At 43.9% G+C, this 24,973-nt stretch overlaps 1 protein-coding gene across 1 annotated transcript in view; it reads left to right on the top strand.

The window, feature by feature from the left end:
• The window catches only part of ZCCHC2 (zinc finger CCHC-type containing 2), a 73,971-nt gene extending 64,480 nt beyond the window's left edge, over nucleotides 1-9,491 (top strand). The window contains exons 13-15 of the mRNA XM_019518510.1: nucleotides 3,773-3,904; nucleotides 5,474-6,973; nucleotides 7,993-9,491. Coding sequence (XP_019374055.1) covers nucleotides 3,773-3,904; nucleotides 5,474-6,973; nucleotides 7,993-8,060 — 1,700 coding nt within the window. The 3' untranslated portion in view covers nucleotides 8,061-9,491. The remainder of the gene's footprint in view (nucleotides 1-3,772; nucleotides 3,905-5,473; nucleotides 6,974-7,992) is intronic.
• The last annotated feature ends 15,482 nt before the right edge of the window (nucleotides 9,492-24,973 follow it).

The raw sequence follows: 24,973 nt of genomic DNA on the forward strand, positions 1-24,973 counted from the left end.
CTCGCAGAGTTTCCTTCTGAGCTTGTGCCTAATAACATATTCAAAATATCATGTATGCCATATCTCAGTAAATATTGTTAGTCATATGATCCTCTGATTCATGAAAGTGGATAAAATCAGATGTGATGGATGAATGCTGTTTTTGCTGCAAAAGCTGTTCTACCTGCAAAATGTTACAGCATTCCAGAGCTTGTGAAAGAATTTTGCTACTTTACCTTTCTACTACACAATATCTGGGTTGCCTCTCAGGCAGTCAGAAACTGAAGTCAATGGGAGTTGCACAGAGGATAAATTAGGACAGAAATTAATCAGAAGACTGTAATGAAATTCTTGGGGGGGGGTGCCTTTTAAGCTTTACAGTGAAATCTGGTATTTCTCTGAAGAACTGAATTATACTTTGAACCCCACCCCCAGTACAGTAGCCTATTTCTGTATGTTCTTTGTTCCTCTTCAAATTAATTTTTATGCTTTTCCTGTTGCATTAAGAGTTAATGTTTTACAGTTTCCTTTACAGTTTGAGATTATATTAGAAATTATTGCAACCTTCAGGGCCCTGGTAAGGATGCCCTTCATCACAGTAGAGCAGGGCAGGCAAAATATTCAGGCTGAATCTGGCCTACCAGGCAATTTCATCCTGCTGGCACCCATCAACTAATTGTACCCTACCCAGCCTGCGCATCTTAACGTGCTGACATGTTACATGCTGGCATGCATCAACCAATGCATCTCATAAAACTAAGGAAGCAATACTCCAGCTGTACTTGGCACTGGTGAGACCGCAGTTGGAGTACTGCATCCAGTTATGGGCACCACAGTTCAATAAGGATGTGGAAAAACTTGAGAGCCACCTGTATGATCAAGGACTTGCAAGGCAAGCCATATGAGGAAAGGCTGAGGGACCTGGGCCTCTTTAGCCTAAAGAAGAGAAGGTTGAGAGGGGACTTGATTGTGGCTTACCACTATATCAAAGGAGTGCATCAGGAGCTTGGTGAACAACTGTTCGCTTGGGCAACCCCTGGAGAAGACCAGGACCAATGGATACAAACTCCTGAAAGGCCACTTCAGGCTTAATACCAGGAAAAACTCCTTCCCAGTCAGGGTGTCCAGACTGTGGAATAAACTCCCTCCAGTGGTGGTACAGTCACTGACCCTGGAGGCTTTCAAGAGGAGACTGGACAGTCACCTTACTGGGGTCACTTGACCCCAGTTGTCTTCCTGCCTAGAGCCAGGGGGCTGGACCTGATGATCTGCGAAGTCCCTTCTGTCCCCAACAATCTATGAATCTTGCTTCCACCCTAATGGGTGGAAGGGCCCGTCCCAGCCAGCACGCAGCTTCTGGGTGGGGCTGCTGCTGTCACCGCTGCAGCTTCTGGGGGACCTTTATTTCCCCAACGTCCTGCTCGCTTCAGGCACCAGGTAGGAAAGGGGCAGGAGTGGGGGTTGCTGCAGATATGCGGGAGCATGGGGCTGGCAGCCACAAGAGTGTGGAGCTTGAGGTGGGGGATGTGGGGACCCTCTCCCACACTTCCCCCCCATGGAGCACAGGCCCCAGTGGCAGCAGCAGGTGACAGGCGTTTTGGAGTGTTTGTGGCCTGTGCAGGTGCTGTCACCTGGCAGCACACAGCACCACCTAGTGCTGCACAGGATGGTGAGGAGTGCATCCAGGCTGGCTCGCTTCCATCATGTGGTGCCCTGCACCATGGGGGGAAACCCCACGCAGTGGAGCTGGCTGCCTTTCCCACCCCCTGCCATGCAAGTACTGCAGCTTGGCTGGAAAGCCAGGAGCAGGGCTCCCACCACTTCCAGCAGAGTTCCAGGACCTGTACAGCAGAGAGCAACAAAGGCAGCCAGCTTTATCACATGGGTCTTCCCCCAGTGGTGCGCTCGTGCTCAAAGCTGCATGCAAGCCATGCAGTGCCCCACGCAATTAAAGATGGGCTGGCCTGGATGCCGCCTTGCCACCATGTGCAGCGCTGGTGGGGAGTGTGTGCCATAGGGGAGAAGTGGGGGCAGGGGTCACCCACACCCTGACCTCGGAACCACCCCACATATACACCCACCCCACAGCATACCCTGTTGCCTCCCCACACACAGCCACACCCTCATAAGCCCCCCTACACACACACACACACACACACACACACACTCTCTCTCTCTCTCTCTCTCCCTCCCCCCCCAAGAGTAAAACTTTATTTTTGAGTTATAAAATCACCTCTATATACAGTATGCAAACACGAATCATAACAAAAATATTTTTGTAATAAAATTAAAATGTTATAGTAGGTGTTTGACTTTTAGCGTATGATTTGGGTTTTTTTCTGGTTCCAGATGGCAACCCTCCCCTCCCAAAAGGAGTACTTCTGGTGGGGGGCAAGGAGGAGGAACTTCTGGTGGCAAAGGTCAGAGGTTAGGGGGTGGGACATCTGTCAAGAAGTGGGGCTACCCTTGCGGTGCTGGACAACTCGCCAAAACCCAAAGTGGCCCTCCAGCCAAAATAATTGCCCACCCCTGCAGTACAGTCAAGTAGTTCACATATGCTAACTGGTGGTTTGCTTTAAAAACTGGTATGGTCAGAGCTCTTTTGCCCCATCCCTCCTTTCAGAACTGCTTGTCTTCTCTTCTTTCCACTCCAGATCATTAGTTAGTAGGATCATAGTATTGAAGGTAACAGCTCAGCCATTCATTAAGAAAAAATCAGTAGTTTAATCCTCTTTTATGGCATTTTAACAACCTGGAAAACTTGAATCTCTTAAAACTTACTGTCACCCACCTGCAACCCTTTTTCTTTCCTTAGCTGTTTCTCAAGCCTTTCTCTTCCTTCCTATCCATTCCTTTTTTTATCTGGCTGTTTCCTGAGCTGGCAATATATTAGGACCTGGATTATTCATGTCTGGGTAGTTTAGAACCTGTTTAATTCTCAGCAGGTTACTGAATTAAAGGTGAGCCACTCAGCTGTTTGCTGCAGCTTTCACTTCAAAGGATGCAACTATTTTGATCTGTTGGAGTTCCTCAATAGTCCTACACAGCTGATTAGAGAAGCGGTGCCTTTTGCAATAAAAGCTGCAGAAATCAGCTGGTACACTTTAGTGATCTGTAGCTGTTGGCAGAGGTGTATATACCTCCAGGAAGTTTGAAAACCCTCATCTTGTAGCTATTGATAATTAGTGTTGTAATCTTGTATGTGTATAGTTAATGCCAGGTACTAGAGGGTTGTATTTTCTATTGTTAGAGCAGCAAACACTGATTTTTTTAATTGAATGTTATGCTAGTTCTTAAGCATGCATATAGAATTTCAGACTATTTTTACATAACCCAAATTTGGTTAAGTTGACTAGTAACTGGATTCTTGTACATTGCCTGTTCCTGTTACTTGCACATTGGTTTGATGAGGGCAAAAACTATAGATGAGAGACACAAACTCCACTCTGTCAAAGCATCCTTTTAAGAGAGAACACGAAGCAGTTGCATTGAATAGGTAGTTAGGTGCCTTGCCTTGCAGAGTTCAGTTTCCTCAGGGTGGTAACCAGGCACTCCGACTTATAAATTTACCATATAGAATCTAATTATTGGGGAGTCCTCTTAAATTTGAAGCTGTTGTGGATTGGGGTAAATACAGCATATTAAGATCTAAGAATTAATCTGTCCTCCAAGTCTGCGAATGCAACACATGAAACACAGACTAACACTTAAATCTGAACTAGCAGGCCATGAGTAATCCCAGGCACTATATGCACTGTGATGCAAAATAAAGAGATTCCCCTTTCATTTTTAGATCTGAATTTGGATATTGGTTCTGGACATGACACATGTGGAGAAACTTCTTCAGAAGGTTACAGTTCTCCTTCTAGCCCACGGCATGATGGGAGGGAAGAAAGCTTTGAAAGTGAAGAAGAAAAAGACAGAGGTTGGATTTGTGCAGTGTTATGCATGTTGATACTCATTTCCTATCTCAGTAGGACCTAAACTATTTAGCTTGACCACTTTAAACGGAAACCAGTGTTCCAGAAACATCTTTATTCCTGTAAACACTATTTTATATTTATTTGTTGCTTTTAGTCATTCTATTTAGTCAGTCACCCCCTTGCCAGCTGGTTGGTATTCAGATTTTTACTGCTGTTTTAAAATCTTGTTTAACTTCAGATTTGGGATATATCCTATTTTCTGCCTTTACTAAGAAACGTATAGACTTCAGTAAGGTTTTCTCTTAATTCTTTCTGAACTCAACTACATAATCAACATTTTTAATTTAAGAAAATTATTGATAACGTGGGATCTTCTGGATATAACTCTTGACATGCAGATGTTGCCTGGAAAAACATCCCCAATTATTGTATGCCCTTCCATTTAGTTTGCTGCACAGGCTTCCTCTATGTATACATATTTGGAGTGCCTCCAGTATTGATAGCAGACTACCTAGACATTTGTTCTGCAGTACTGATATATGAAAACAAAAGATGATGCTCATCTTTGTCTTATGGTCCTTATTGTACTATAACCAAGGAAACTAATAACGTTTCCACATATGCAGTAACCTGAGAGTGGGGGAAGATACGGTCCATAGATTCTGTAGCAATCTTACATTCTTTTTGATAAAGACCAAGGCTTTTGGAAAGCAGAGTAGTTCTTTTCTTTACAAAAAAACTGTGTAATGTTTTCATTGAAAACAAATACATGAAAGGTTTTATATAAGGGCCCTGGCAGATGTCACGGTTATCTTGTGATTTATTATACTACGCGTTCAGCCAATTTATCACATGATAAAACGGCAAACAAGCCACAAAGATATTCCACACTGAATGTGGAATGTCTTTGTGGCTGGTTTGTTTAGTGCTTTAATTTTTAATGTGGCATGCAGCCGACCAATGTGCCACACAGCATGCCTTGAAATGTCCCCATGTGCATTACTGCCATGCATTTCTAGTCCTAAATCACAGCATTATCTATTTGTGTGTTCTAGATTTTGAGATTGCTTGAGTTTTACAGTGCAGTAGATCAAAATGTTTCGACTGTCCTGAAAGGAAAAAGGAGCCAAAAAGTTCTATGCCTGAAATCTCAATTCCTTGTCTTGTATCATGTCAGCCTACTCACGTTCTGGAGCAATGACCGTCTTGCACTTTCCTAGGTAGATGGCCACAGCTTCTAGTTTTTGTGACTTCCACTCGTATAGAATGCCAAAGGCAAATAATCTCATGGGTTTGGTGTAAGCAAGCAATAGGGAGCAAGGCAATAAAACCCTCAGTCTTTTTATAGAGGGAATCAAACCTATTTGAAATGGCAAGGTAGATGAACTACCTCCTAATACAGTCTTTAAAAAAAAAAAAAATGAAACGAGTGGATTTTATGATATTAATGAAAGTTAAGTTAATGTGAATAAATATTGGTACTGGAAAGAGACACAGAAGATGTTTTCAGAAGCATACACTTATGATTCTTCCCCTTCCCCTCCCTCCCCCACCACGCTTTATCTTCACAGACACAGACAGCAATTCTGAAGACTCTGGGAAACGAAATGCAACCAGGTTTACAGGTTATGGTACTGTCAATCCATCTAATATCAACAAATCGGCTTCTCAGATTTCTTCACCAAGTAATGAAAATGGAAGCACTTCAGAGGTTCCTTTGAATTCTAAGTTTCAGCATATTTCCTTTATGTCTGCCTTACACTGTGTGATGCACAATGGTGCCCAGAAGCCTGAATCAGTAGTCCCACCACCCATATCTGCTGACAGTAAAACAATGGAGATGCTTGTTACCACTCCTGTTGCTACATCACCACTAAGAGAGTCTGCAAATCCAACTCCAAGCGGATTGGGGTCAGTGACTTCTGGTGAATCTGAGAAACGCCTTGAGCTGTTGGCTTCCCCTCTACCAGTCCCACCTACTTTCCTTCCGCAACCTGGTAGCCCAGCTTTGCACTTGGCAATACAGAGACTGAAAATTCCCTCTCCACAGGGATCATCAGAGAGTTGCACAGTTAATGGACCACAACAGCCAACAGGAAACTTAAGCATTGGATCACCAAATACTGCCTTTATCCCAGTCCACAACCCAGGTAGTTTTCCAGGATCCCCAGTTCCTACTACAGATACCGTCACAAAACCTGCATCCCAGGTGATAGGACTGAATCAAATGGTGCCTCATATTGAGGGAAACACAGGAGCAATCCCTCAGCCTACCAGTCTTAAGGTAGTTCTTCCAGCAGCTGGTCTTTCAACAGCCCCACCGCCACCTCCACCAGCTTCATATACTTTGCCAGGCAGTCCTCATGCTACCAGTGTGTTGCCCAACCAGAATACAAATGTGCTAAATACTGTAGCAACTTCATCACCTCCTCAATCAGCTGGTCTAGGTGTTGGTCAGATCCAGTCCTCAGTTCCTCCTGCAATACCTACCCATACACCAGGTCCTGCCCCTAGCCCAAGCCCTGCTTTAACACACAGCACTGCACAGAGTGACAGCACATCCTATATAAATGCTGTTGGAAACACTAACACTAATGGAACTATATTGCCGCCCCAGCAGTTGGGGTCAGGGACCTGTGGGTCTTGTGGACGTAGATGTAGCTGTGGGACCAATGGAAGCCTTCAGATCAGTAATTATTATTATCATAACCCACTTCATGGACAAGTCTACAGAGTTCCACCTTTCTTCCCTCTGCCATCTCTTTGCAATGGCAGCTACCTCAACCAAGCACATCAAAGCAATGGAACACAACTTCCTTTTTTCCTGCCTCAGACTCCATATGCAAACGGGCTTATGCATGACCCAGTAATGGGGAGCCAAGCCAACTATGGTATGCAGCAGATGGCAGGATTTGGGAGGTTCTATTCGGTATATCCAGCACCTAACGTAGTTGCCAACACAAATGCATCAGGGCCCAAGAAGAATGGGAACGTTTCATGTTACAATTGTGGTGTAAGTGGACATTATGCTCAGGACTGTAAGCAGTCATCCATGGAGGCCAATCAACAAGGTAATCATGATAACTCCCAACGGACTTGCTTTTGAGTTTCAGTTTCTCTTTATCTGACTGACCATGCTGTTTCCGTTCTTTCAGAAATGTGCGTGTATGTATGTGTGTGTGTGTCTGCAAATGTGCATAAGTGATCTGCTATAAAACTTCAGATTAGTTTATGTCCATTAATTCTGTAGAACACTGTGTGGGAATAAGTCCACAAGCATTGTATTTAAAAGAGATACGATATAGGGCTAGGAAGTTAAATTGTACCAAATCTAAATTTTCCATGGGGCTTTTGGCATAATGTTGAGACTTGCGCATAAAAGTTGGTTCTTTCACTCATTCCCCATCAAAGGTGTGGCATATAATTCAGCATTGAGAAGGACTAGAAATTATCAAGTGCTACGTGTGATACAAACCATATATTTTTAAGATACATGTGGATTCAGAAAATGAAATGGCTGCGCTCATTTCTAGTTTTTTCTAAAGCTTGCTTTTGCACAAGTCATCTTCCCACACCCCCTCCATACCACATAATTAGTTAGACTTTTGAGGCAGTTTCAGCAACGAGAACCACATAAGATACCAAGAGATGAAGATGAAGGGAAGTATCTTTTGGTTTCACGATTTCAGTCTTATTTTTCCTTCAAAAGAGTAGAGGCAAATGCAGAGTGTTTGTTTGTTTGTTTGTTTAGACTATTGGATACTTTGTTCTCTTTCTGATCCATAGTGTGTGGTCCACTGTGACCTAATCATTTTGCCAGACTTGAACAGGAGAGACTAATTGTGGAGGTTTGGGGGTTTGGGCTTTTTGTTTGTTTGTTTTCTGTGGTGATGTCTTAAATGTATAGGGATGGATTTATTTTAAAAAGTGACATTTTAGCAAAGACATGGAATTTTGCGGAGCTGCTTCAAATAGGACTGGAGAATAAGATGGTGCCTTTTGAAGAGCATGTCCATTTTGATACCTTGTGGTGGTGGTGTAATCCATTTGATTGCAAACAGTGACTCAGTAGTTCTCTTTCCTGTTTTAGGCACTTACAGACTGAGATACGCACCTCCCCCTCCCCCTTCCAATGATACGTTGGATTCTGCAGACTGAAACAAGTAAACATTGCCTACTTAAACTGAAGCTGGGAAATTGGGGGGCAGAAGGGAGGGTTCTTTGACTGTTTGGGACATTCCCAGTTTTATATTCCTTCTGGAATTTTTCACTGCTTTTGCACCTCCGTTCCAATACAAAAGAAGAAAGCTGAGTCCCTGGTCACCTGGTTCTACAAGTCTTGCCTAATGCATGTAATTCAAACTAACAGCCAAACAATCAAAAAGAGCATTTGAACCATACTTTTGCACTGAAGACTTGAGACATGTGCAATGTTTACTACATTAAAAAAAAAAAGTCCTCTGACCTCTGACATCACTGATGGAGCAGCCATATGGTGAAAGAAGAAACTTGGTCATATTTTCCCACAATCTCTTTCCCCCTCCTCATTCTCCTTATGCTGCTGGTTTTCTTTTCTCACCCTCACTTTGTCCACATGGTTTCATTGCACTGAACAAGTGTTTGGCCGTTTATACAGACCTTGTCCATATTCTAAATCATTACACTCCTAAACTGAGGGAAAACTGTTTACTCGTTGTACTAGGGGAGACTACCAAAACACAGAATAGTGTATATGTACTATATTATGGATAATACATATACACAGCTCTTGTGAGTCTCAAATCAACAAAATTACTTGGTATGGGAAGGAGCTGAAACTGTGTGGACTTGAAAAGATTTATGAAAATGAACACATTTAAAAAAGATTTTACATCCATTGTAGCTTTTTAGCCTCTCTTTTCAGAGACAGTAAAAAAACAAACCTGGTATGAATGTTGTAATCAGCGTGTTTGCATTTGTAATGAAAGTTGACAGCAAGGTCGTTTCCTTTTTTTAAGCTATTCGACTTCCGTGTCAACACAGAATGAACGTTATTTGATTGAAGATTTTTTTTTTTCCCTGAACTGTTACAGTGTTGCATTGTATTGAGAATGTAAATGGTTTATTTCAAGCTGAACAAAAATTAAGATTTTCTACAAAATAGTCAGGTATTGGTATAATTAGAACCTGTCTACCAAATAGCAAAGTCACTATTTTATAACAGTTTACCACTATGCGTGATTATGGTATAATGTGAAAGACTGAAATGAGTGCTAAGATGGTATTAATCATGTCACTAAGTTTAATGCTGCTGTATTTTTTTATTTTATTTTTTAAAGCCAATATATGTACTAAATTGCTTCCAGGTAATATTTGATTTCCTAAAGTGCACTGAGGTTATCTGGAAGATGAGTGTATTTTTGACTGCTGCATTCAACACCGATGAACAACTACCACTGTATTATCCATAGGATTCTGGCATTCCTCGCAGTTCATGACAGAAGCAAAAGGACGGTATTTTTGTTGTTGTTTAAGACTAGTATGCAGTAGAGGGACATAAGTAAAATTCAGTCTTTGATTCAGCTGGCTAATAATAAATTGCTAAACAAAAAAAACTTGAAGGGAAAAAAAAAAGCTTGATTACTACATTTGTTCATAGGTAGCATTTATATTTATAGTACCAGTGTACATTTTGGAACTTTTCTTTGGGGGAGGGAGGTAGATGAAAGCTTTAATTTAAAAGGAGAAAGTTTAAGTAGTAAATGGAAATTATTTTGATTAAATATTTTATTTGATCTCGGTATTTTTGGACCACGATAAATGAATTAACTGCATTTGAGTTTGAGTGAGGGTGTTAAAGCACCAACGGACTCGCATTGTGAATTACCTGCCAGTTGTACTTTATGGAACTTATTTTATGATTTAAAATACTGTACTGTAAATAGGAGGTATGTTACCTTCTCTTTATTTGTATGTTTACCATATACTTTGATATTTGAAATGTACTGGAAAGGTCACTTATATTTCTAGAAGAGATTGGATTTTATGCAACCTTTTTTCCTTGAATTAACAGCAATAAAAAAAGAAAAAAGCATCTGTCTGCAAGTACAATACTTAATCACTCATTATGGTGTGTGATAGCAGCTTCCAGCTGAATAAGTACCTTGTGTCTCACTAGCAAAGCAGTCCAGGTATAGAGCGTTAGGATATAATTTTTGTTCTTTCCTTAAGACAAGATGCTGAGTTTTGGACTAAGTAATAGTGATGAGAGTTTTTGAAAGTTCTTGAAGATAAAAAATAACCTAGTGAGGTGGTTCTCAACCTTTTTAGGCTCAAAACACCCCTCAAAACATCATTTTTATGCATTGAACAGCACCCAATTACAAAAACGGATGTATTTATTACAGGGTTTATCTCCTTGCGGAGGAGGCAGAGCATGGGTGCAGGGGAGCAGCTAGGCTGGAAGAGCCTGAGCCTGCCGTCATCTGCTTATCTGCTCACACCTTGCTTACCTAGCCCAAGCATCAACATCTGCACCTAGCTATAAATACCTGGGAAAGGGGAGGCCACAGGCTAGACACAGGTATCTAGGTTTTCAGATGAGTGGCAGCTTTCAAAGAGAAAACAGGAGGAAGCAGGCCCACCTTCAGTATTTCACTTCCCTACCCTGCCCCCCCCCCCTTATAACCCCAATATTTCATTTTCAGGGTGTAACACCAGCTTAACCATACTCAGCAGTATCACAGCTCTTTGAGTAATGCAATCTTGCCAGCAACAGATTAGCTGGGAAAGCTTTGCCTTTGGGGTAGCTCCAAGCTTCTGCATGAAATCTAACCCTTCTTCCTGGGAAACATGATTGATGTTTATCTCCTGGAGAGTAACAAGCTAAACAGAGGCCAACTCAGCCTCTGGATGCTTAGTTTTAGAATCAATGACCAAGCCAGTGCCTATTGCACTGGAAAACGGGTTTAGAATGGGTCTGTTAGTTCGTGTCATGGATGCTGTTCATCTAGGTGAGGATTATGAAACGTGGGTCGTGGGCCTGAAGTTCAGCAGTGGTGCGAGTGAGGGCAGCAACATTAGCTGCCCTGGGTTCCAGAGGTCCCGTGTCTGAGGCCGGCATCTGAGGGGTCAACACTACTGTCCCTTGTGCTGCTGCCAAATTCCTGGTTTGGGATCCCCACTCTGGATCTGGTCCCTGGACCAAAATGAGTTTGACACCCTGGGTCTAAATCTTATTTGACGTTTACTACCTGGTACAATCTTACAGTGTGGTATGTGGGCCAAAAAGCTAAACAAAACACCCCCATTTCAGTGTCAGGCTTTCACCAAATAACCTGTCTTCAGAGCCTGGCTAGTTGCTGCTGGTGTGTGAGCATACAGCAGCACATCAAGAGAAGCAGGAGTGTCTCCATACTCAGCACTTACCAGTCAGCTTTATGTGGAGGAGGGACCCAAAGCTGCTCTTCATGGGTAACTCTTGGCTTTACAGGAGTTCTTCCACTATTTTACTATGGTACTTGCTGTTATCAACAGGTCTTGCTTTATACCCTACTGGGAGGCTTAAGTGGGATGCAGCTTGAGTGACTTTGGGCAGATAGCAGATGCATGCTTCCTGTTTGCATGTGAGCACACAGGTTCGGGGGGGCCTGCTGATTGTATGGATAGTGCTTGGCTCCTGAAGTTCGGAACAAATAATGAACAAGGAGGCAGGGGCACGCAAGAGTGCAGAATGAGTAGGGTGTAAAGGTCTGTGCCACCTGTTGCTAAACAGAGTCTACTCTGCCCAGCTATAGCCTGATGCAGACAACACTAATAACTTTAATATTTCAACCTTTAGGTGCTTGGGATTAAAGAAGGGAGGGAAGAATTCCAGCCTGTGAACAGAAGGCTTGTACTATAAAACAAGTTGAACAGATGGATGCTGTACAGCAAGTTCCAAATGAGATAAATTAAAGCAAAGGTCAAAACCTTCTGTGGTGCTATTCAGTTTTACCCCCAAAGAAGATGGCAAATTGGGTCCTTTTTTGGGGCCTGCTGCAAAACTTCCTGCTCAAACATACCAGAAAGGCAACTCTGAACAGGGCATCCTGCCCAGAGTGGTAATTAAGGATGTCACAATCACCCACAACAGAGAAAGGATGAGCAGATGGCATCTATGCCTCTGGGCATTCTAAGGCACAGTCAGATCTTTAATTGTTCCTTAAAACCCCTGCACGGATTGAAGTGTCTGGCAGTTTTTTCCTTGAATATAATTGGTTGCTCTATATCAGGCCACTGGGAGAGACAACAAAGCTCTGCTCTCAACTGCAATTGTTCTGCCCATTAAGAGTAAGTCACAAATACAGGGGAATCAAGTCTCCCTGCAAAACGAATATAATAGGCCTGGTGTGACCTATATTGTACCTGGGCCCAGAAACAGATGTGGTACAGCTACTTTTACCCAGGTTGGCCCTATTAACTTCTGTTCTTCAGCCAATCAAGGGGCATTTTTAATGGATCAGGATTGCCCAATGAGAGCCCTTTATACAACTGATCCATTGGCTTGATTGAGATTGTGGATTATTCTTCAGAGCCTGTCCTAAAATCCCTTGCTGGTAAAAAGACTCACAGAAGGACTAAGATTTCAAGGCATATTTTACTAATCAAGGATAGTAATGAAAAATACGATACTGAAATCCTAATGTGGGAATCTTATCATAGATAAGAACATTGTCACAGGAAATTCATGGGGAGGGGAAGAAATTTTGGATGCTACCGGAAGTACAAACTTGCTGTGTTTTGTTAATGGCAAATTGAGTCCCTTCCTCTATTGCAAGGGTACCCTAATCTTATTGGAATCCAAGGCTCTTCCAACCTTTATGACACGCCCCCACAATTAAGATCCTATACATGGAAAATTCTAAAATGTATTGTTTTCCATAAATGCAGTCTTAATTATGGGGGATCATCTTATTCACCTCTCCATTGCCATGGCAGAGAAAGCAGTGGTCGGGGGAGAGGTGCCAGACCCCTGCCTCTTGCTTTCATCCATACTTGTGCCTGCTCCCCCTTGCCCCACCCATGTCTCTGCTTGCCTGTCCCTAGTACCTGCCTTTCTGTTTCTGTGTCTGTCTCCTTGATGCTTGTGTCCCCACCACCACCCTGCATGCCTGCTGTCATTTACCTTTGGGTGGCTTCAGCTCCAGGAGAGGCGGCAGCCCCAGCCCGGCTTGGCAAAAACAGCAGCAGCAACTCTGCATGTGGTCAGGGCTGGAGTCAGAGCCTGGGGGCAAGTTGGGGGTCAGGCTGTGTGGTCTCCCTGCATTCCCCCACCCCAGGTCTCCCCATGCACTGCCCCCTCCCGTGCCATGCAAGCCATCCTGGCCTAGACGAGCAGAAGCTCAGCTCCAGTTTCAGACCCAGGCTGGTACTCCAGTGTTTTCCCAACCTTTTCCAGCCCAAGACACACTTAAATTAATCAAAATTTTCTGCAGCACATCTGTTAAGGCATTCCTCATCCCCATATTTACTGACTCATTGCCGTGGCAAAATTCCTTGGCATAGCTGTTTAGAGGCTTGCAAACTGTGCATCCCCACAGCCCACACGTGTGCAGCTGAGAAGTTTCCTGCTCAGCTGGTTCTCCCCCACAGCCACATGGCTGAGTCTTCTATGAATATCTCAATGATGCACCTTATTCATTAGCACTAGGCAGTTAGAGAACTGATTTTCTTGTCATTCCAAAATTCTCGTGGCACGCTGCTGGAAGAGCACTTCTCTAATCCAAGGTGAGCCCCATCTCCATGCTGATCAGTGAGAGAAAATCTTATCTTAGATTTCAGAAAATATGGTAAGCTTAAGAGCTTCAGCTGCAGTAGAGCCTTAGCCTTATAAATAATGTGCATTTGGGGTAGAGCAAACAAAGCACCCACCACAGCCTATGGTAAAATGTGTCTACTTTGTGCCCATCTTCTCTCTAGGTGGCAGTAGAAACCCACAAGCTGAATGTCCTGCTGCTGCTTCAGAGACTGCTTGTGCAGGACAGCTCAGCCTCACTTGTTCTCAGCATTTTCCTACCTTGCCATTAAATTTACTTTCTTGGGGTGTGGACAGAAGTAACTGAACCATTTCAGATCTCTACGAAATGCTTCAGAGGTCCAGTTGTACAAACACACGTGCCTTTGCAGAAGCACTCCAAAATAGCATCTCTTGAAATGAGGTACTCTCATGAAGCATTTCAGTTCTTTCTAAGCGCATGGGGACAAAGGAAAGCAAAACTGTAGAACTCTTGGTTCAGAGATGATACCTTTTATTAGACCAACTACGAAATCACAAAAAAATCTTTTTCTGCAAGCTTTCGGGTACACACCCCTTCCTCAGGCTTAGGGAAAATTAAAGATGGTAAAAAGTCCCCGTAGGTAGAAAATAAACATATTTTTTTGCACAGAGGGAGGTGAAGTGGAAGTCTGTTTCTCTGGGTCTGTGAGAGTGTGAGTTACTCTTTGATGTGCAGATAGGGCAGCATTCCTTCCCTGGTGGTGTCAAGTGGCAGAAAGGCCAGTGTAGAAATCTTTCTTGTTGTTCAGCAATGAAGTTTAAATCCAAAATGGGCTAAAATTCAGCATCCTCTATGGTTCAGGGGGGACAAGGGGTGCGTGTGTCCGCCAAAATCCCATGGTACATTGCTTCTTTCCTCCCATCTCCACTTTTTCCTGCCATGGGGGGAAGAGAGAGCAGGATGGACTGAAAGCCTGCCAAACTACAGCTGCTGCATCCCACTCCCCAGTCCTTCAGTCCCAATCCCTTCTAACTGCTCAGTTGAGTGGGAGAGAGAAAAGGGATTTGGGCTGGAGAGTCAGAATCCTCCTAGCCCTCCCATCTGTCCAAGAAGCGTTCTCTACTTTGTATAGTGCCCATAGCTGGAGCGCAGTGGCTGCAGGCAGAAATTTTGAAGTGTTACAGCTGGGGAGCGCTACAAGGGTTGTATGTGTGTCCCACACCTGAAATTTCATCTTGTAAATGTTTCCAAACCCACTTCACTTTTAAATATTTCAGAAATTATTTCCATCTGTACCATGGAGAACAAGTTTACTCCTCTTCCAGGCTTTTTTCCATAGGTTTATAAATTGTCTTATAGCTTTTCAGGCTGTGGGCTGAGACGACCCAGCTCAGATTGGAACTGGGTGGGCACTGGGACTTGCCCATGTATGCTTCTACCTGTGATGGCATGGAAGAAGCCTTCACCCCGATTGCTGCTAGAGCCTCAGGTCTGCAGGACGGATCTGGTAACTCCATAGGCCAAATGCAGTCCTTGGGCCATATGCTGTCAACCCCTGACATAAATAATACTAATTGTTCAATGGTGGCAAATTACATATAGATGTTAAATGAATATCTTGTATCTTAACTGGATAGTGCTTCTGCAGTAGAAACGTTTTATGCTGAAGACTGAATTTGAGAGTTTATAGCAACAAATGAAGCTGCATCGTAGAAAGTAAGCAGTAGAATATTGCTAGCTGTTTTTATTCTTGTAATAAATCCCAGGGTGGTGTAGCGCTGCTGTAGAAACATTTTATGCTGGAAGATGCATCGTTAAGAGCATCCAGAAAGCATCACAGTGGCTTGATTACCTTTCAAGGTGAGTAGGGGGGTTTTATTCTTACTGTGTGCAATTAGTCCAAAGGTTTGCCATGATAGAAAGCTTATAGCTAGATTGAGTGTCTTCTCAATGTGGATTGTGCTCAAGAGTGTTTTGCACCAAGAATAAATACACTGGGGCAGATCCTGTTCCACCTATTAGGTGCCTAAGTGGGATCTTATTCCATCCTGCTTTGAGTTCCTGAAAGAATGCCAGTGTACCTACTTTTATAACACCTTGTCACCTTAGCCTTAAGGCTGAGCCACAAAAAGCACTGAATAAGGGGAGGGCCCATCCACCTTTGCATTAATTGTTTTTCAGGGACTTGAGCAGGGTGGAATAGGATCATGCTTCAGGCACCTACTAGCTGGAATAAGATCTGGCCCAATGAATCTATTTATACTGGACTAAGTTCCTTGACTAATATGTGGCAAGCAGAGGAATAACCACAGTATTCCATACAAATGGCCTAACAAAACACCTATACAAATACCAAGTTAACATCAACACTGAGAAAGTAATTGAAACTGTGAAACACAACTATTTGGTAGCTTCAGCTGCTTGCAATACCATTGGAACCTTAGCTTTGGTGATGGTCTCTGTTTGGGTCTAAAAAATAATTCTACCTTTGCAGTTTTCATAGCACACATTAAGGCATGTTTTTTCCCCCAATGTTGGAAGTTTCTAGTAGTCAGTTGTAGTGGTCTCAGAAGATAATTGATTATTCCATGAAAAAGTTTTCTGGACTAATAGGTTTGTGTTAAAATATGTGTGACTTCCATAAGACTTGTGTTTTTTTCCTGATTGGAATTGTTTCAAAACTCACACTATATGCTGGGATAACTTCATCATTGTTTTTGTGTGAAATCTAAGACTAATTTTGCTTTTGCTGCAAATAGCATGCTTTTCTTGATTCCAGTACTTTTCACGTCATAAGTCAAATGCACACATCCACATCTTACTGCTGGGATATGCAGAGTAAGCACACAGTTCAGTTTACAAGACCTTTTCCAAAAGGCTGCTAAGGCTGTGCAATTTTTGTTATACCTTAGTTTGTTTTATACTTCTAAATAATGGGAGAGCTTTACTTGTATCGTTTTTTTCTTGCTCGAGTCCCTGTGATCCATCACATATGTGTATCAAGATGCAGAAAAGGAAACATAAATGGGAGGGTGAAGCTATTTGAAATGTATTGATCTGTGGAATAAAAAAACCTGATAATAGACTTGCTGATCATAACAGAGTTCCCTAAATGCAGTGTCTGCTAATCCTAGACAGCAGCCTCTTCATCTTGAGACTGTGCCAGTACCTATTCTACTGAAGACAATTGAATTGGAATTGTAACTAAGATGTGTCTCTTAGTTTTCAAGTAGGTCTCTCAGTGATAAAATACTACAATAGGGAGAGGAGAGGGCTATTCACTTGTAAATGGAATTGTCCAGAAACTTGGACAGATGTTACTATTAGCCAGGTAACACATACCACTTAGATTGGTTTAAATGCAGTTAAAGCCTGAAGCAGACAGACATATAAGCCTGTTAAACTCTTTTAAAACGGCCTAGAACAGCAGTTCCCAATCTGTGGTACGCGCCCCACCAGTTGTACACAGACAACACGTTAACAGATTTATTATATAATTACTTTATATTACAAAAATTTGCTGGTGGTACTTAAGGTTGTATCATTTTAAATTGGTGGTGCGCAACCTGTCAGTGTTTGGGAACCGCTGTTGTAGAATGGTTCACAAGTGTTCCTGGAAAAAGAAAGTACTGTTCTAAACTGGTTTGCCCGAAATTAGTTCAGCAGTATGAGTGGACACAAGAGTATTGTGACTCGCGTCTGGTCTGTCCCCAGACATCCTGCGCTGCATCCCTCCTTCCCCCCATTCTGCCCTCCCCCAACCGCGCACTACTGCAATCCCCCACTGTGGTACACAGCCAGAATCCTGCTGTCCCTCTAGCCCTCTGTTTTATGGTACTTTTTATTGATGAGCTCCCTTGCACTGCTTGTTCAGTGAAAGCTATCTGACAACCAACTGGGTCCTCACTCCCTATTGAACCATGCCCCCTTATCATGCTGCCCCACAAATCCCTGGGAACCCATAAATATAAATCCAAGCACTCTGTTCCTCCCCCAAGTCAGGCAAGCACAGTACAGGCTGCATTCAGTTGCAGGGTATTGAAGTGAACTGAACTCATGATTAAGAGAAAACAGAAGAATGAACCCCCTCACCTCACCCCTCACAACAGGTCACCCACCTCCTAGGACATCTAAAGCATGAGTGCAAGCCAGAGCCATCCCTAGGGGTGTGTGGGGCCAGTGGTGCTCGGCAGCGGTGGCGTGCGGCGGACCTGTACGGCACTGTCAGCAGGGCCCCCCAAAGCATGGGGCCCGGGCAGCTGCCCCAGTTTGCACCCCCCCCCGCCCCCCCGGGATGGCCCTGGTGCAAGCACTCCCTCCTCTCCCTCCACTAGCCTACCGGAAGACATTCTGGGCTGGGTGCTCCTTTCCATCCTCTGGTGTTGGTGATGTAGTGCTTCATACACAATGATGAGCCAGTGACGTTGGGAATGGTTTGATCTTTACACATGTCTGAAGTGTAGCATTAGGATTGTTCTAACTGGAGTCTGGGGTCCATAAAAATGAGTTGTTACTCTCAGACTTTGCATGGTTATGGTTTTCCTTAAAGCATCAGTAATTTTGCTTTGGCACTTCATGGAGGCCCTATTATTCTGTACACACGTTTTCCTGTATTTCTTTTACCCAATTGTGATAGTATTCTATTTTGCTGCATTCTTTCCTTTGTTGTTCTCCTAATGACTGAATGTGGTACAGCTTGAATGACTGCATGAATTATTTGTCTGTGGTGTACCTCTATAACATAGACCTATGAGCATAAAATGAGTATAGATGCAAATGCTCCAGCTGAATAATACGCTTGATGCTTGTACTGACTAGGAATGAGATAGTATTGAAGACTTCAGACATCTGTCCAAAATTTAACCCAAATTTTGACCATGGACAGTAGACGTGACAGAGAGCTGCAAGTGCTTATCAGCTGACAAATGAGTTGGTACACACCACAGTATGGTGCCATTTAGACCATTCCAGTACCAAAAATGGAAGCAAGGCATTTGCGAAGCTGCACTTACTGGCAACCTGATTCACAGGAACAAGAAGCTTCTGAATTAGGGAACTGTAGAGGTGCTTCAGAAGTTTTCTGAAACTCCCCATTTGTATTGCTTTTCTCCCTTTGTGCCTTGAGCCCACACAACCAGATGGAACTCCCACAGCTTCAGGGCTAGAGTAAAAATGGAATTTCCCTCAATAAGAAAGAAACTTGGTTTTGGGGGAAGGATGGAGGTAGGGGGAACAAAACTTTCTTGGGCAAATCCAAAACAGGGCTGACCTGCTCCGGGACATAACAGTCCATTCAAACTTGGTTGCTTTCTGTTTCAAATGCAAGGATTACTTTTTTGCTCTGTGTAGCAGACACTAAGGTGCCTGCTACTGATATTGGTGAGAGGGCTTAGCAGCCAATCAACAGGACAACACAGCTGGCGGTTGCTAGGGCAGCTGATTGGGTCAGCTGACTGCCAGGGGCTGGGCCTGGCCCATATAAACAGAAGAGGCTGAGGCCAGAGCAGTTCCCCTCTGGCAGCCAAAGGAGTAACAGCTCTGCTGTAGAGCAAAGCAGACTAAACCAGCCTGGTTGCCCTACTGCCTGATAGTCTGGAGAATGGTGTGGAGAGGAGAGGCCCCAATGGAGATGAGGGGTAGCCAGGGCAGTGTGGAGTGTATGTTGTAGCCGGTTGGCTCATAGATTGTGTTTTGTTTATGTAAGACCAACCAGGAAGCTTATTTGTGTTGTAGCTGGTTGGCTTATGGCTTGACGTTTCTTGGTTTTGGGTCATTATTATACCAGAGGACTGGGTGAGGCTGTAGGGGTGTGAGGAGGCCTCACGGGAGCTCCCCAGTAGTCTGGGGGTGCCTGGGTGCCCTGTACAGGCACAACAAGCAGTGCCTGGGTGGCACGGCTGTTTGGCGCCGGTGTGGCGCTGCATGTGGGGGTTAAGACCCCAGCCTGTGAGGGTGGTACTTGCCCAGTAGGGCGTAGGACCCCAAGAAGGGTCAGGGGGCCAGGCACAGCTATGGGCCACCTGAGCCCTGAGGGCGAAGAGCGTGGGACTGCCCCAGAGAGGACGAGGAGCGTGGGACTGCCCCAGAGAGCGCTGCGAGGGGTGTCTCAACACCAACCCCAGCGGGGTGACTGTCGAGATAAGTAGCATGGTAGAGAGCGCTATACTGCGGGAAGCGCGGGCAACGAAACCCCGGTGGGGGTGAGAGCACGTGAGCACGGAGAGACAGGCCCAGTGGGGCACTGCCTCTACATGAGAAGCCCCAGCAGGGGCAAAGCTGTTGAGAAGCCACCCCAGTGGGGCGAGCGTGGGAAGCACGAGTGAAGCCCCAGTGAGGGCAGGACCGGGAGAGGCCCAGCAGGGGCAAAGCTGTTGAGAGGCCCAGCGGGGGGGAGCTTAGCGAGAAACTTCAAGGAGCCAGCTTCGGGGCTGGCCTGAGTGGGCTAGCGAATACAAGGGAACCGGCAAAAGGGCATGAGTTGCGTGACAAACTCGGGAGCACCCGTAAAGGCGCTGGTTGCGTGACAAGCCCAGGGGCGTTAGCCAGGACGCCGGTTGAGTGACAAGGCCAGGGCACCTACGGGAGGCGCCAGCTGTGTGGCAAGTCCAAAGTCAGAGTACCTACGGAAGGCGCCAGTTGCATGGCAAGCCCAGAGCGCCAGTCAGGGTGCGGAGAGCAAACTGACCAGTGAATGTCTGGTACATCAGTGAGGCTTGGGGCGTGCTAAAGGGGAGGTTGGAGGCACGTGTAGCCCATAAGGCTGGGGTGCACGGGGACACTTCTTAGAGGATATGGGCCAGTACGAATCTAGCACCATGTCATAGAGAACAGTAAGGCAGCCTCCTTTAAAGATATATAACAGCAAGACATGGCGGGCGAGACAGAGGGTGCTAAACAGTTAACTTGGCACGATAGGGGGCTCTAGGGAGATCAAGGCCGCTCCTAGGGCCTGCTCCATGATACTCTGCCTTCGTGAAACACCAGAGCAGATAAAATTAGAAAAACAAAAAAATAAACCACCCAACCAAACCACTTCACTGCATCTTCCTCTACCTTGGAAAGAATAAATGCATAGTCAATGTTAGTCACTTCGCTTGATATGCTACTAAGAATCGCCTGGTTACTCCTATGGTGAACCTAGTAGAAGAAGAAAACACAGCATGCTTTCTTTTGGCCATGATGGAAGGAAGCAACTCAAACTCAAGGAATTCTGGGGGCAGATGCAGAAAACCTGACTCCCCCTTTTTACCCCTTCAGACTATCAAAGTGTGGTAGGGTCAATAGCAGAATTATGAGTAATATCAAGTTCTCCTAAGTTCTACAGTCAAAACACTAAAAGGCATCCCTTTCTGTTTATAATATGTGATGACCATTGCTTTTAGTGTCAGCAGCTACAAAAAAAACCTAGCTCAAGATATGGCAGATAAGTAGAAAGGGGGAATTTAAAAAAAAAACCTTACTTTTTTTTTTAAGTCTGCATATGCCTCATGGTTCTGCTTTTGATCAACCAAAAGTGCTAGGTGCTACTAGTTTAAAATAACCAGACTCCCCCAGCATCCCAGCATACTCTCTGGGCTGGGCAGGGCTCTCTGCTCTACAGCAGGGCTGGCACCTCCCCTCTGCTGCATGGCTGCAGCTCTGGCACAGACTGTGGGCTGCTTCTCCCCTCCTCTTCACCTCTCTCTGCTAAGCAGGAATTCCCCTCTGCCTTGCTGAGGTGTCTGTGTATTAGCTAGAAGACCACATGCTGGCTATAGTCCATGCTGAGTCAACAGGTAGAATCGACAGGTAGCTAAATGTCCCTCTTGTTTTCTTAATGGGCTGATAAACACTGAGTTGGGGGTAATAAACACTGTTATCAATTCCCTGCTGGGCTAATCAGAGCATTCTGCCAACCTGGCCACCCCCCCACCAGCTCAGTATTGTTGAAGAGGAGGGAGGGCTTCTCTAGCACCCCCTGGCTTCTAGCCTGAACCACTTCAGGCATATGCCTTCATGCCTGGAATATTTGTGCAGTTACAAAGTGATTTAGCCTAGCTAGGTTAGACTAACCTGCAAAGATTGAATCAATTCAGGCTCAGGCTTTTTGAATGTATGTTCCTAACCTAGAAGCAATGAGTCAAAACATGGTCTCTGTCCCAAAGACTTACCATCTCAACTCTGTGTGTAAGGTGTGGAAGAATCAATTCCATGATCTTTGACCAACCGCACAGTGCTGGAATGTGACATATCAGGTTCCTGAATTCTATTTGACTGTTGATTCCTTTGTAGAAAGGTGTGCTTTATCTTGAGTTAACTAACTCAAGTCATGGTGAACTCAAGGCAAGTCTGTTGTCCCCACGTACATTAAGAAGTAGATGTAAAAGTGAGCAGCAGGCCCTTTCAAAAGCATATAGCTGCCTGAAGATGCAGATAGATACTTTAGTAGGATTTTCAAAATCATCTGAACAGATTAGGTGTCTCATTTTCTGGTGATGTCAAAGGGAATTAAGTTCTGAACCTACCTCAAATGCTTTTGAAAATTCTACAAGGTGTCTAAGCACCTCTTGAAAATCTGGCCCATGGACGATCTGGTGAAGCATACACATTACAAAGTCTCCACTAGGATTTGAAATCTAGGTTGTCATGCATGTTTCTTGAAGATGGTTATGCCAGTATAGCTATAGTTTACAGACACTGTAAACCCCTAACTAAGGGTCAGCAGTAGGGTTAAATATGGACCTTCTGTTGTTTTGAGATCGACAGCTAAGCACAGTTCTCCCCTAAGAGGCAGTGAGGCTCTGTGGATAAGACTGTAACTGTCATATTAGAGTGCTTGGTTCTTTTCCCAGATATGTCAGAAAAGTCTGTGTGCCCAATTACATCCTTGATCCCTCTGTAAAGTGTGGAGAACTTATACTTCTCTGCCCCAAGGGTAGCTTTGTCCATAATGAAGATTGTGAAATGCGTAGAATCAGTATCATAATTCAGGGTCCTAGTTCGCAGCTCAGCATCTCTTCCATTGGAGGGTAGAGGAAAGGACATGGGATGCCAAAACCTTCCAGCTCACCTTTCTGTAGAAGGATTCATTTTCTTGTGCATCATTTGATGCTCCAGCTTAGAGGTTTACCCCTTTACCACAGGAGGCTTGATAGCATGGACTGCAAGTCTGGACAGTCAAGTTAAAAACATTGAAAGCAAGCAAAAAAGCAAGTTTATGCCAGTTGTATGCAGATAGCGATTTTCAGATACTTAAAACTGACCAAATCAGGGTGGATTTTTCCAAGGAGAGTAGAAATCCTGTAGTCAAGAGGCTGACACATTTCATGTTCCTGTTCTTGTTGGCACAAGAAGAAACATGTATAAAAATTGGCTATGAATCAATTTAAGCTGTAGAGTTAGACTGCTAAACCAATTGGAGAAGTGAAGTTCTCAGAACAGCCTCCCTACAGGAAGGGGAAGGAGCAAGAAATCTAACTGGACCTAAAACAGGCCTTTGATCCCTTTATGAAAAGGCTTTGTGTAACACTGTTGCAAGGGAAAGGACCTGATGACCTTAGAGATCCCTAGTACGGCCTTCCCAACTAGATAGGGCTGCTCAAGAATTTTAACAATGATCCATTCTGGCACCTCTGTGCATTCTTGCTTGAACCATTTTTGCTTTTATATATATGGGGAAAAAACCTCAGGCACTCTCAACCTGAATTGTCAACATTGTTATAATTTTATAACCACTTAAAACTGGAGGATTATAGTGGAATATGCTAAGCATATTTTAAGATTGCAGTCTCTTGTATGCCTGACCAACCTGACCAATACTGATCAATAGAATATTTGATTAGAAATCGGGGCTCCTAAGAATTTTTTCAAAACTCTAATTAATTCCTCATAGTTTCAGCTTAGCTTTAAGATTTTGGCGCACTAACCTATTACTGGTTTCAATATTAAAGCTTTTAAATTTGAAAATATTCTTTAAAGAAAAGGGCAAGGCTCCATGAGGTCTCTTCATTGCCATGCCCTGTATTTTACAAAGTTTCTTTGTTTTAGAAATGCATCTAGTTTCCTTTTGAACTTATTAAAGCTCTTGATTTCAATGACCACTGTAAGTAACGCATTCCATATGCTTGCTTCTCTTTTGTCTGCAGTGCTCTTTTAGTCTCTCTCTTTGATGGAGGTGTATGCCAGGCAGTTTCTGTTGCTGCTTTTGAGGCAAGGGAGCTCCTTTAATGCTTTGTAAAGTTAATTTTATTCAGCACGCCATCTCTTTTACTCTTGTACTGCACATAATGCTTGCTTTGGTTGCTTAGGTGTTTGCATATTCTGCAGTAATTGTTTTATCACTGCCAGTACATTATTTTTACAGCTGGCTGGGCCTTTGATATAAGGAAATGTTAGAGTTCTGAAGGGGGAGAGAGAATGATGGTGGGGATCAACAACAGCTGTTTGCAATATTCCTTAATGGACTTGTTATTCACAAACCTCTCTGTAGATGACCCAAGTAGGTATTTTTCCAATAAAGGACAAGGCCTGAAAAACAGAGGGCAAAGCCTTTTAAAAAAGAGATGGACACCATTCCAGGATGTTTTGTTCAAGGTACAAAAATAGTGTCTCTCTGACAATACTGTACAATTCTTTCTGCTTGAAAATGCTTTCTGCATGGCTCCTTTCTTAGGAGCTGCTGATTAGACACAGGCTAGGGGTTAATGGGCATTAAATAAGGGGCATTCTCAAAATAGAGAAGAGAGAGCGGTGGCTCTGCTTGTGAAAGAGGCATGTTTCTGAACAGGTGATAATTGCAATAGAACGTGGGCAGCAAGTTTGGATGTTTCGGGGGGATCTGCCAACATAGTAGATGGCAGATTCTGAAAAAGCTGAATGCTATTTCCATAACATCAAGGGCAGGCTCAACTGTTACACCAGCATGGAACTAAAGTAACTGTGGTGAATGCTGAGTCTTTCTAGCCAAGTAAATGGGGCTTTGCAGATGCATTGTTTAGTGTTAGGTATTTTTGCAGCAGTGCAGTAGCAATTAAACTGTACAGTAATGTATTTCACTGCTCAGCTGAGAACTATCAAAATGAAGGCAGTGTACATTAACCCTGAGGCAGCAGGGACAGCTGATGGGGGAGGGGGATGCTTGGCTCCAACTTGTTCCTGCCTTATCCAAGGAAACAAAATGCATTCATCTAATAGACAGCTACGGCAAGCACAGCTTAAAACTCATTTGCCAGTGCTTGCCAAGCCATGGTATCTGTAATGCCAGCTTGTCTGCCCATACAAAGAATAGCAACAACTGTGATGGTACCAGTTCATAAATGCAAAGTGTTTTTTTTGTTGTGGTTACAGTATTGACTT

The sequence above is a fragment of the Gavialis gangeticus genome, unplaced genomic scaffold, assembly GCF_001723915.1.
Source record: "Gavialis gangeticus isolate Ggan-Ray unplaced genomic scaffold, GavGan_comp1, whole genome shotgun sequence".
Taxonomy (NCBI): domain Eukaryota; kingdom Metazoa; phylum Chordata; order Crocodylia; family Gavialidae; genus Gavialis; species Gavialis gangeticus.